This window comes from Coturnix japonica, chromosome 28, assembly GCF_054131305.1.
Source record: "Coturnix japonica strain WE chromosome 28, WE-NBRP24, whole genome shotgun sequence".
NCBI lineage: Eukaryota > Metazoa > Chordata > Aves > Galliformes > Phasianidae > Coturnix > Coturnix japonica.
Genome location: NC_140690.1, coordinates 5730954 through 5743967, shown reverse-complemented (window position 1 = coordinate 5743967; position 13014 = coordinate 5730954). Strand labels below are relative to the sequence as shown.

At 40.9% G+C, this 13014-nt stretch overlaps 2 protein-coding genes across 2 annotated transcripts in view; one reads left to right on the top strand and one right to left on the bottom strand.

Moving 5' to 3' along the window:
- Positions 1-13014, bottom strand: part of LOC146756181 (rho GTPase-activating protein 32-like) — a 331712-nt gene that overhangs the window by 308185 nt on the left and 10513 nt on the right. The gene's annotated exons all lie outside the window — the stretch shown is intronic.
- LOC146756183 (uncharacterized) lies at positions 8236-11690 on the top strand. Its single transcript, XM_085524761.1, has 2 exons — positions 8236-10680; positions 10836-11690. The coding sequence occupies exon 2, from the start codon at positions 10902-10904 to the stop codon at positions 11571-11573; it is 672 nt and encodes a 223-aa protein (XP_085380887.1). The 5' UTR covers positions 8236-10680; positions 10836-10901; the 3' UTR covers positions 11574-11690.

Genomic DNA, 13014 nt, shown 5'->3' with positions numbered 1-13014 from the left:
ACAAGAGGAATGGGATCGGTATGCACACAGAGTACTACGGTAGAAAGGCTGGTGAGTCTGAGGACACCTCATACATACAAACTGTCACTAATTCTGAATGCTGGATGCCCAGAAAAGAAAAAAAACAAACACCTCCCCATCACCAAATCAGTACTGAGAGTGACAACAACCTTCCTGTCCATTGCACAATTTATACCTAATTTATGGAAAATACATGAATCTAATTTATACTTCCACCCCCCAACCCACCCACCCCTTTCTGGGCAGTGCCTGGATAAGAGCTGCAATAACAAAGGTGAGTGCTGGAAAGCCATGCAAAAGCAAGATCTTGCAAAGAAGCTGTTTGCATTTAGTGATAGACAAAATGTAAATGAAAGTGTGTCGATACCCATTTCTATAATGCTGCTTACACAACTATTCCGATACATGGATTTTACTGTTTCCCTTACCCGTATCTTCACATTCTTAATGTTATATCTCAATAGATTTTCTCTGCTAAAAAACACTTAATTTGGCTTTTTTCCTCCCGTGACTGACGTTTATGTATGACCTTGAATTGAATGCCATTGTAGCAAGCTGCCTCTCACCATGGGAGTTCTCTTTTTTTTATAGTGCTTGAGCGCAGTGTCTTTGATTTGGTAAAGCAGCACTTGAAGAGCTTATGCAGCACTCAGTAATTTTCTGCAACCACAGAGGTTTACAGTTTGTCCAGGCTTCAGCAGGAACAGCAGTATTTTACACACACATAATATCCTTTTAAGAGAACACTTTTCAAAGGGCTTTGAAGATGGTGAGTTTCACAACCCCCCCAAAAGGTGCTTAAGGACGATGCAGGCATAGCTGCAGGTCCCGATGGGGGCTGGATTCATCAGGCATCTAACAGTGCACAAGGAAAACAACACACCCAGCTGACAGTACTGTGCCACTCGATGTTTAACAGACTTTTTTTTTTCTGATATGGAACTCCTTTACTTGGACAACTGAAAAGCAACAGCATCAGTACTCACAGATCCCACACTGCTCCCTGTTTTCCCCAACTAATTGCAGCAACTGATGACAGAATCCCAGCAGGATCCAGTTTCATTTAGATGCCTTCCATAAATTTAGTGGAAACACCTTCAATTCAAAGTCTCACCCCACCTCAGTGCAATTCACAAATAAAAAACTATCACCATTAAACTAATGAAGTTGTCCAGAATTTCAGAGAACTGCACTGTACCTTTTAATCAAACATACTTGGATTCAGATGGTCTGCTTTGCAATCAAACGTGAAATAAACTTCTTTATTTTGTAGCAAAAACAATTAACATGATGCCACTTGTATGGCACTGCGCATAGAACTGAAATGACTGAATAAGTAGTGATTAAAAGACATCTCCTCTCACTGTGTTTTCCGCTGTGTAGCGTTTCTAATTCAGAAGTACATTATCCAGACAAAAAGCAAAATAAAATTGGAGCATGGGCTGCCTAAGCCTGTCTTCAGCCATCTCACTTACATTTACGTTACCAGTGCACTTGGCAATCTATCAATCCACTGTGCTCTACTGTGTCAGACATCAAAAGAAACAGAAGTAACCCAATTACCTCACGCAATTGGTTTCCTGTTTCCATTGCCATTAGTTATCTGCAGATTCAGCTTTCTTTCCAGCAAATTTAAAGGCAAGTAGAGTGTCTGAATAAAGGCTATGCTTTACTTGCTTCAATCAGACCTACAAACAGTGAGGTCCCTACACCTTAGGAGGAGGAGGATGAGCTATGCTGTAGATGCTGTGTTCCCTCCTGACTTTCTGTGAGCTGTCTGCATACCAGAAACCAGGATGAAGGAATGTTTCAAACTGTATGAGTCTCATTTAAAAGGAAAAAAGCTTTTCCATCTTGAGATTCTGCAATTAATTAAAGGAATAATCTCACAAAATACGCTGAAGGAGAGAAAGCAGAATGTGGTCAGCTGTCAATCTGGATCCTGTCCCTTTGCCTCTGCACTGGTGCTCCCTTCAGCCCTGGAATGGAAACGAATTCACACGATGGAGCTTCACATGCCACGTTTCCTTCAGTCTGTGATCATTCCCCATTCTCTTTCCATATGGGCAAAATGCTCCTTATGGAGTTCAGTTTGCTAAATAACCTAAGATGAAAAGGCAATGCAAGGAAGTGCATCATTATTCTAAGAGGTTTGTGTGGGTGTTATCAAGCTGTTGGTCAGTTGCAATAGTGACTCAAGCTCTAAGCAGGTGGAAGCTAAGCACGTATTTTTAACTCTTATTTTAATGACATCTTCCTCATTTATGTCAATCCAAAACACGAGTTTTGAAAAAGGTAAAAAAGCCAACTAGACAACAAAAACAAACAAAAACCTCCCCGTTGATTCTACAGCATTAGGCACCAGACCTCTTTAACTTCTGAATTATCAGTTATTGAGCTCAATACTATAAGCCTTGAGGCAATGCACAGAGGTACCTCAGAGAGAACACAAGAAGGCACACATAAATCATTAAAGAACTACTGTGCCTACCATGGAAACAGAGACTCTTAGCCACCCATCTGAACTACTGTACAAACAACCTGAAGATAAACAGGATTGCTCTGCTACGTGTGTGCCATAAAACATATTTTAAGTGTTTTTTATTATCTCTGCAGCTTTACTTCATACTAAGCCTACAGAAAGAATGTGACAGAGCAGTAAGTACTGAGAGTAGCCTTTACAGTTAAAAAAAAAAGGGCAATTATTATCCCCAATTCACAGAGCAAAATGGAAGCACGGAGAAATAAAGTGGCTTTTCACTTTTATCTAAGAATACATACCACAGTAATTGCATAATTCCAAAGTTTCTAATTCATTCTCTGGCAAAAACCATTTCCTTATGCCACGCAATTACAAGGATACTGCATGCTTATTCATTCTCTCAGTTCCATTATTAGTCGAAAAGCACCAGTACTCAACCAGTCCTGCAACAGCTGTCAGCACTCAGTAGTGCCAAAGCCCTTTCCACACATGACTTCCAGCAGTCAGTGTGGTTATCCCTCACAGAATCCACTCAGGGCAAGCCATACCAGGTGTGCACTCTGGGGCATGCAGGTGGAAAAATAGCAGACAGGGATCTCTACAGCAATGCAACATTTGTCTTTTCGAGAGTATTCAGGAACAAAAATAACCAAATCTCTGATACTGTGCAGATCCTGGAAGTCATTGGGTGAGGGTGGAACAAATACCCAGCAGAAGGAAAAGAATGTTGGGCAATGAACTACAAAGGCTTTTTTCTTTAAACACTAGAAATTATTCTGTGGATTAAATTTTTCAAAAAATAATCATAATGAAGAGAACTTCCCAACAAGTTTTCCATGTATTTATGATATTTAATTTGTACATAAGCATTTCAAGGGATAGAAGAGACCCTCAGCTGAGATACTTCAAAAAAAAAAGTCCTTGCCTCCAGAATGTGGGACACTTGCAATGTTAAACAAATTATACATCATAGGAGTCACAGCAGACAAATTAATTTGCACAGGTTATCTACCTTGCAGCAGCTCCACAGATTTTCATGGCTTGTGAAACGCTTGAAAGGTTTGCTACAGCCAACCTTCTCCCTCATCTCCCTTCCCCGCATTATTCCAGTTTATTCTTGTATACAGGTCAAATTTTCATGCAGAAAAGACCCATATCTTTCTGTGATGTATAAGGCCACAGATGTTAAGTATTTAAAGCTTCACCAACCCCATGACAATTAATTTAATTTCACAGAAAAGTCTTTAAATAGATTCTCTTTGTAAATGGCATGAGATACTTTGATATAAAAAAAAAAAATCCCACTTTCTGCAGTGATGTAGAACCGCTGATTTTCAGGAAGCATCTGGTGTACCCAATTTTCTACAGTAACCAAACATACCTATTTATCAGTCTTTGAGAAGTAAGGGTGAATTTGTGCATGCATTGATGTTCACTGATAAGTCAACCTCTCCTTAATGAGACTGAGTAACAACCTATTGAGTAATAATAATACCTACACGTTCATAATTTTGCGAGTGAGATTTTTAAGCACTAAGGATTTCTGTAGCGTGCCTTCAGATTACCTGGCATGAGTTAGAAAGAAACAAGTTCCAGACACTACAATTAAAAGTGATGGTTTGGGTAAGAGAATGGAGGACAAAACCCAAAGACTCTTGAGAATTATTAACTTTCTAACACAAAAACACACACACAATAAGATAACATTTATTTATCTAGCTGCAAAATTGCTGCTACAAAACAATGAAAATTGCTGATCTTGGATTTGAGTTATGGCTCATAACGTTTCAAATAACTTTTAGAAACTGCCTAATTTCACATTGATTCAATTTAAGACTCACATACATTTATACGCTGCCTGATGGATTCTTATTAGGTAAGCTGTAAGTTCTGAACTGCTAAGCAGAAAGCTCTATTGAAGTAAGTATTACAGAAAGAAGAAAATATTAAATGTGAGTATATGCATACTGGAGAAAGAGTTCCCAGTCATCACTTTTCCAAAAGGCATAAAATATACAGATGGTGTGCTTCTACCTACTTTGTGTATTTCCAGATGCCAGGTATTTTTCACTTAATTGACAATCTGCTAACCTGCTTTAGCATTCCTCCTGAATCCGAAGAGCAATGGACAGATGGAAGAACACAAGCGTTTCTGCTGCGGGCCTTGAAGCACTACAGTTCTATGGAAACTAAATGTTGGTGAGATTCATGAAATAAGACCCGCTCCCAAAAATACAAGAATTAACACACAAGTGTAGATCGGATGTCCTTCTTTTCCTTTCTCCAGTAGGAGTCAAAAGTCTTCCTGTCCTGGGATACAGGAAGAGAAGAACCATGCAATGAATGACTCCCACAGAAAAGGGAAGCTCAGGCACTCAACACAGAAGAGGCACCCTTGAAAGAGTCACAAAAATGATCATCTCAAGCTCTGCTTCAAAATATAATGTGAAGTTACCTTCACAAAAGCTGGACTTCAGCTTGAGCTCAAGTGCATCCATGCGTCTTACAGGCTTTTTACGTTCCCTAAGTTAAACATGGGAAGCTGTTGCCAAATGCACTTTGGCATAGAACTTCCTAATGGTCAAAGGACCACAATTATGTGCTTGAAAGAAAAAACATGAAGCTCATTTTCTGGAATTCTACATTCTTGTTCTGTAATTATTACTAGTTCTACAACACGTACTGTTTGAAGGTTTTCTTGTAGTTCTATTATTAAATACTGCAATAAGAGTCCACCAAAACATCTCAAGAAACTTCAGGAGATAAAGCTCCACGTAATCAAAACTGAAGAACTGAAGATAATTGGTCATCACTTCTTGAAATGTTATATATTACACTTCAAGAGCATTGCATTATGCTCCGATTAACACATGAAGCATAAAAGTCAATGAACTGAAAATCTTAAGAGCTTGCAGTTGTGCTCAGCTACCTCAGTTTTGAGGCACGTACTAAACATATTGATAGGTATGATATTGCCCAGAATAGATCCATAGAGAATACAACATTACCACTTGCAACACGTCGATCGCTGTAAAAAAACATTGAAATTTTGATGGAGGGGAGGAAGAAGAAAACCAACAAATCGGCAACACTGCTTTAAGTGTTATGCATTGAAGCCACAATCACTTTATTCAGTTTCAGCAATTCAAATGTTTTCCTGTTGATCAAGTTATTAGGTTTGGGAAGGTACACAGGAGATGAAAAGATTCATAAAAGAACACAGATAATATGAAACCAAAGTGGTATGGTAATTACTTCAAAGTATAAAATTTAAGATATGAAAATCATAGGCATAGAGGGGTGTATAAGTTATGACAGTGCTAAGCTATAAAAAACATCTGTTGTGTTGATAGAGAATGAAAATTTAAATAAAAACATTTCCTGGTCTGCTAAGCTGTAACAATATTCTTTTGTTTGTAATCCCTGTAATTTAACTGCTTGACAACTTCATTCACCCTTAGTAGCAAACACAGATATTGATTATCTCCGAACATCCTAACGACTGGAGACCGGGACACCAACCATAAATGTAGAGTTTCTGGTTCCAAGAGAAATTATAGCCTGCCCTACAAGATTGCACAATAAATCAGAGAACAAATCAGCCAACATAGGGCTCTGGGGTCACTGAAGTGATGTTGACACATTACAATAATGAGAACTTGAAACACCTCATGCCCTATTGATTTTTAAGTTGAATCATTGCCACTGCAGGAGATTACAAGACTGTGTACTGGAATCATGACCCACATGGGAGAAGCTGATGAAAAATACAAACAATTGCACCAAAATAGTTCTTTACCTGCGCCTATTATAAATGAATACCCTTCCTTCTCCCCAGAAGGTCTCCGTTTGCAATTCAATGAGCATTTAACTGCTTAGCCATCTCACTTAAAGCATCCTTTCCTTTCTAGTTCCTTGTATATCTCTATTAATTATGTATGTAAAAGATGCAGATGTAAAGCCACACTTTAAGACACCCCACAGAAACTGTGAAATAGATAAACCAGTGCACGATAAATGCTTTTTCATGTCAAATAGCTTTTGTGTTTCATTTAATACCAAATTATTCTACAATACCAAAAAACAACAATCTTAATAATAAACACTGAAGCATTTCCAACCTTGAATGTTCCATGTAAATATCAAAAGTGCGTCTGTAGTAAACAGTATTTGAAGCTTTGCTTTATTCTTGCCAGCAAAAAATTTTAAACATTACTACAGTGTTCTTAATAAAGTGTACCTTTCTAGCAGCTTAAAAAACAGAAGGAATGGGCTAGTAACATAAGGAAGTGAAAGAATAACTCAATGAGGAATTTAATAGCCCATGGCAAACAGAAGAAACCTTCACCTCTCAATGCACTTAATAGGGAGAGGAATTAGAAGTTAGTTAAATCTATCCTAAAGAGCTAAGCTCCTCTTTAGACTCCTTGAAGACATGTTTTTAAGCTCTGCGCTTGGCATTTTTCTCTTTGGGAGGGAGGGAGGTGGAAATCTCAAATTGTTTCTCCAATAGCAAATTGTACACATCAGCTGCACTGAGCATCATAACAACATCAGCAGTAATCATTATTACAAGGGGAAAAAACACTAAAATACTTCAACAGTAGCACTTCCTGTGGAATAACTGGAGGGTCTACTGGCAATTCTAATTACCAACAGACAACACAGGAACTGCAGTACATGACAAGCTACTATAAAAGCAATCCTTCCCTGGAACAAAACTTCCCATCTTTTGCTCCCCTAACAATATTGGTAACAGTTGGGAACTGCAACAATACCTTAAGTGTATTTTGCTAATGTTGATCTAACTTAATTGTCTGGAAGAATGTAATAACTTTCACAATCATTTAACACTAGGCAGCATATCAGGTCTCCTTTCACCATTTTCATCAAAACTGAAGGGAAAAAAGTAGACGGGATAGTCTATTGAGAAAGAAATAACACTGAGGCTTCTTATTTTTTAAAGGAAAAGGAGAGTCAAAATAAATACCGACAGATGGTTGAGAGCACTAGAAAGTTCAACTCTCTTTACCTTGAAAGAACGTGCAATGAAAATTAACAGAAAAGCAGAGGGACATCACTGCTCCCTCTGCAACCTGTTAGTATTTTTCCAAACACAATAGGTAATATATATATAATGGTAGAAATCACTGTCACAGTGTGTTATTGAAGTTGAGTATCCATAGACATTTAAAGACTGTTCAAAATGGAATTGTGATATTTTCATATAAAAAACTTGTTTCCTTAGGAATTAAACTCATCTCCTCAACATGGAGTCAAGACAGAACTTATGGGATGTTCTAGATGTGCTTCTGGGACAGCTGCACAGATCTTCATCTGAATTACCTGGCACGCAATGCCCCATCCTGCAAAAACCAACAGAGGTATAGAAATAAGCTCAAATCTGATTAAGGTGTTGTATTTCTCCACATGGGGTTCTCTGTCTTTTTCTGGCAAAGCTTTCAGAAATGGTTGATAATTCACATCACATGACTTAAGCTCTTGGATAAATTTGTGTGGTTTCCATCATTTCCTTTGCAATACTGAAAAAGATACGGGGTTCTTTAGTTAACCACAAGATGTCACTGTTGTTAAATTCAAATTTGAAAAATGGCATATTTATCTGAACTGAAAAAAATAGAATGGTGAGGTACTGTTAATTTCACATTTTGTTTGTTCCTTCAAGGATATCACAGCAGCGATTAACTTAGCTGGATGATTCGACATCTTTCAGATTGTCTGACTCCAAACAATATGATCTGAACACAACCAGTTAATGCAAAAACATCATAATACTGTCAATATTAAAATACTTCTGCTATTTACTGACTCAAGAGGTATTGCTGGACTATTTTTGTATTCTTACCTCCTCCAAGTTCATAAGCCTCATTAAGAACATCAATGCATTATTATAGCACATTATATTTCTAAAAAGGATAAAAGTCTGCCCACATGGCAATGTGGAATTTGAACAAAATAAACTGCATGACAGGCCCATAAGGCTGCTGAGGCATCATACCCAAATGGGGGAGGGAATCCTACCATAACCTGCTCCATGACCCTTCAGCACGTGTCTTTTTGTGGTCTATCATTTTAAAACATAAAAAGCACTTCCTAGAAAATTCAGATTGATGCAAGGGCTGAACCTCATTCAATCCTGTCTCCCAGTCACTCGAGCTGTACAGAGAATGGAGACCTGAGATAACAGAATTCCTGTAAAATATGTTCTTTATACCTTATAACTAAAAATCCAACCATATATATTCTTTAGAACTGGATTTTGCTTGTTGCCATACCACGGACAAAAGATTCAAAGTAACTTTTCTTGAACACTTGCCTTCTTTTTGATATATCAGGACCATTTTTACTCTATAATCCCTTTGTATTCCTCACTAGCCCACTGTGCCCCATATTTGGGGTATGTTAAAAGTCACACCATATCACCTTCCAACTTCACACACTATAATGTGATTCATTCTTTTATACTGCCGTCACTAAAAAGTTGTCCCAAACAGGGGGATGGGAAGTAGGTTCTTGTAAAGTTCAGCTCCTGTGAGTGTTGGAGGCTGTTTAATTTGTTCTAAAAAGTCCAGAAGCAGATCTATGAATAACCACATAAGGAATAACAAATACATTTCCCTCACCACATTCAAGCTTTAAACTATCAGAAAAGAAAGCAGAAATGAAAAATACTACAATAGGTAGAGGTGTTTTATTCAGGCTTCCTGTTTCACCATCTGTATTGACATTTTTAACACTTCATCACAATGAGAAATTAGAAAAGGAATCGTAATTGTAAATATTGAATATGACTGCTACGTTTTCTCATTCCCTCTCTCATTTGTTATAAGATACTGCAGTGTATCTCGTGTCTCTCTTGTTAGCATTTCATAGAGCACTTCCACAAACATACGTTTGGTCTTGTTCTCAGCACTTTGTTCTGTCACCGCGACAGATGGCTTTACACTGAAGCATATGAAAATATTAAATTCTCCATAAACCTGTTGAAGTATGAAATGTCTGCAAGTAATCACTATCTTGGCAACTACTTCTTTAATACAGGTATTACAGTGTACTATGCAGTGTTCCCATACTGACTTCAGATTTGACATTGCCCACTCTAAACTCAGTTCTCACTCAGCTTATTTAGTAGTAGCACGGCTTGATTCAAAATGATGTCACTTCTAAGCAGAAAAGAGCATTTTAGTTATTGTCTTTCTGATTACCACTGAGTAATAAAATCACATTAGAAAGATTAAATTTAGTCACATCAGGTAATTGTGTCAGCGCATGAAGGAATCTGGAGCACTACAGGACTTGGTTTGTTTCTGTCTCCTCTCTGACATTAAGACAGATGTTATATTTATTTTCAACAGCTGTTGGTAGAACATTGTCCTCGCAGACTTGATTCCAGATTTCTCTCACATCATATTCTATCCTATGGCAAACTGGCCACTAGCTCTGCAAGCTTAAAGAGAGAGCAAAGAGGATGTTCACAATGCTTATCACTCTCATGACACCTATACTAAACCAAGAAAATTCACTTTCAATTTGCAAACCAGGACAAACGTGAATACTCCTTAAACATATATTAACAAAGCAGTCCAGAAAGAACCCTACAGCTCATCTAAGGTTGCAAGGCAGCATGGGCAGGGACACCTCCCATTGGGCCAGGCTACTCCATGCTCCGCCCAGCCCAGCCTTGAGCACTGCCAGAGATGGGGCACCCACAACTGCCTTGGACAGCCTGTATCCAGGCTCAGAAGTTCTTCCAGATATCCAACCTAAAACAATTCTCTTTGTCCTATCACTTTGCTCATGATAAAGTACTCGTCTCTAGCCTTTTCAGGCTGAACAGGCTTCCCCAGAACAAGACCAAGCAAGAGTCTTGACACCATAAAGTCATGGAGTGTGACATCACCGGGCAATGGACTGTGACCTCACAGCTCTGCACTGCTCATACTGGGGCGCAGCAGAGCCTGACCCAGCCGAGCTTGTTCCTGGTGTCTGGCTGAGCACGTTGGCGAGGTCTAGAGACCCAGCGAGGCTTTCTTGGTTTGTGCTGCGGGGTTTTGGGAGCTGTTCTCAGTGCCCAACCCCACCACATTCCCTGTATTTCCCTGGCACTGCCTGGATCAGGCAGCCGGGTCCCAAAAAGCGCAGTCGAGGCAGAGGAGGTGAGAGATGGGGGGTCACATCCCTGGGGTGGCCACAGGGTTCAGGGAGCTGCTAAGGCTGCATCTACAGCCAGCAGGGAATGGGGTGGCTGATGGACCAGGCCACAACTGCTGCCTACCCCAGGACACAAACTGACTATGGCATCTCCTTGCAGCATTTGGGACTCACTCCAGAAGGGGAGCACATTTCCATCTCCTGCTGCCCAGCCCAGAACGTGGCCATGGAGGAGCAGTTCTGTGCCATCTGCCGAGACGCAAGACCTGACACCTACGTGGTGCCCTGCGAGCACCACTTCTGTCTCCGCTGCATCCTGCAGTGGACCTTGAGGAAATTCACCTGCCCGCTCTGCAGGAGGCTCATGAGTACCATCCACTTCGCAGTGCGGGCAGATGGCTCTCTGCCCTGTGTCATCACGCTGCCATCCGAGTACGAGGCAGAGAGCCACGATACAGCCTCCCTGTGGGACGTGGCCGCCCCGCACCCAGCTCCATCGGGCAGCCCCACCGAGCACGGAGAAGAGGAGCTCCCCGGCACGTCCCACACGGCTCCAAGGGATGCAGACGCCGGTCCCAGCCTTACACCCGTCCCCGGGGAGGAGCACGAGCCCCAACGGGAGGCAGCAGCGGCACCTTCAGCCCAGGCCTGCAGCAGCAGCCCCCAACGGGAGGCAGCAGCGGCACCTTCAGCCCAGGCCTGCAGCAGCAGCCCCCAACGGGAGGCAGCAGCGGCACCTTCAGCCCAGGCCTGCAGCAGCAGCAGCAGCAGCCCCACCGCTGCCCAGCGGGGCAGGGACGGCTTGGCCCGCAGGTCCGGCCGCCCCAGGAAGAGGAGGGCCCGCAGCTCCTGGAGCACTTCGCAACCCCGAAAGAAGCCGCCCCCGCGGCACCATTAGCAGCATCCATCGTTGTTAATAAATAACATTGAGAACTACACGGCTGTTCTGCCTCGGTTCTACTCGGAGCAAAACGTGCAGCACGTGGGCGCTGCCCGAAATGGCGGCTGCTGTTCCTGGACTCGGGGCACGAGAGTTATTCAGTGCTCTACAGCAACGTTCCCTCGGGTTCTGCTGCTGTAAGCAGAGATCAGTGCCTGTCCCTCATCTCTCATGTGAGGAAGCAATAGGACTGGTGTTGGAATGGTGTCTCTCAAGTTCCAATGCAGAGAACTGCTGTGGCCAGCAGCATAAACAGAGAAAACACCAAATATCCTGATTTGTGAGGGACTCGCAAAGTTCACAGAATGATAGAGCAGCTTAGGTGCTTTTTAAGATCCTTTACAGCCCATTTCCTACCCCCTGCCACGGGCTGTTAGCCAGCCACCAGATCAGGCTGCCCAGGCTCCCCATCCAGCCTTCAACCCCTTCAAGGCCTCTCTCTTCACTCAGTGTAGCCCAGGAAAGCCAAAAGGTTGGACACCCACACTGAAACCCACAGCCATTGAAATACACTAAAATTCAATCACAGGGAACCACACTGTTGACCGGCCACCAGCTTGATGGTAACCCCATGTATATGATGGGTCTTTGAGTTCAACCCATCAGCCAGTTGTTCACATGCTTGTATAAGCTGTCTGCTGGACAGTCTGTATATCAAAAGCTTTGTTTAAACCTCCCAAACACCCCACATCCTTAGCCTTCCCTTGGTCCACACAGTGGGAAAGGTTGTCGTATGCATGCCTCCTATTGCACTCTATCTCAAATTAAAATTAGGCCCAAGAGAAGATCCAAAATCATACCAGAAATTTGTAGTAGGCCACTATATTGAGAATTCTATTTTTTGGTGGGAAAATGTTTGAAATACTGAATCATTGCCCTCCCTCACTTATGCATAATAATCAAACAACTGAATCAGAGCTTTGGTTAACCTATCTTCATGAAAAATACATACTAGAAATAGGTCTGCTGAGTGGGAAGTAACTTCAGTTTTTGAGACTTTCTACTAAAGTAAAAGGAACATACAGGGATAAGATAAATTAATTCTATATTATGTCTTTACATGTAAAACATGTAAAGAAAACATCTGAAACTTTCCTAAAAGCTTCCAGTGACAGAAATCCCATAATCTTCCTAGTCCAACTAATTAAATATTAAGTAGTTTTACTAACAGCAAGTCTTCCTAATACCTATTTTTTCTCTTGTTGCAATTAAAGTCCATAGATTCATGTCTTCCTCACTGCAGACACGGAGAAGAAAACATCAATGCTGTTACCTCCAAAAAAAAATAGAACTTTAAAATCTCTTCAAAGAAAAATAGTCTACTGCCTGTAATGTTGAGAGATCAAATAAAACATCTGATACTAACTCAAGTCAAATTTATTCTTGTAGTTCTCCTTCA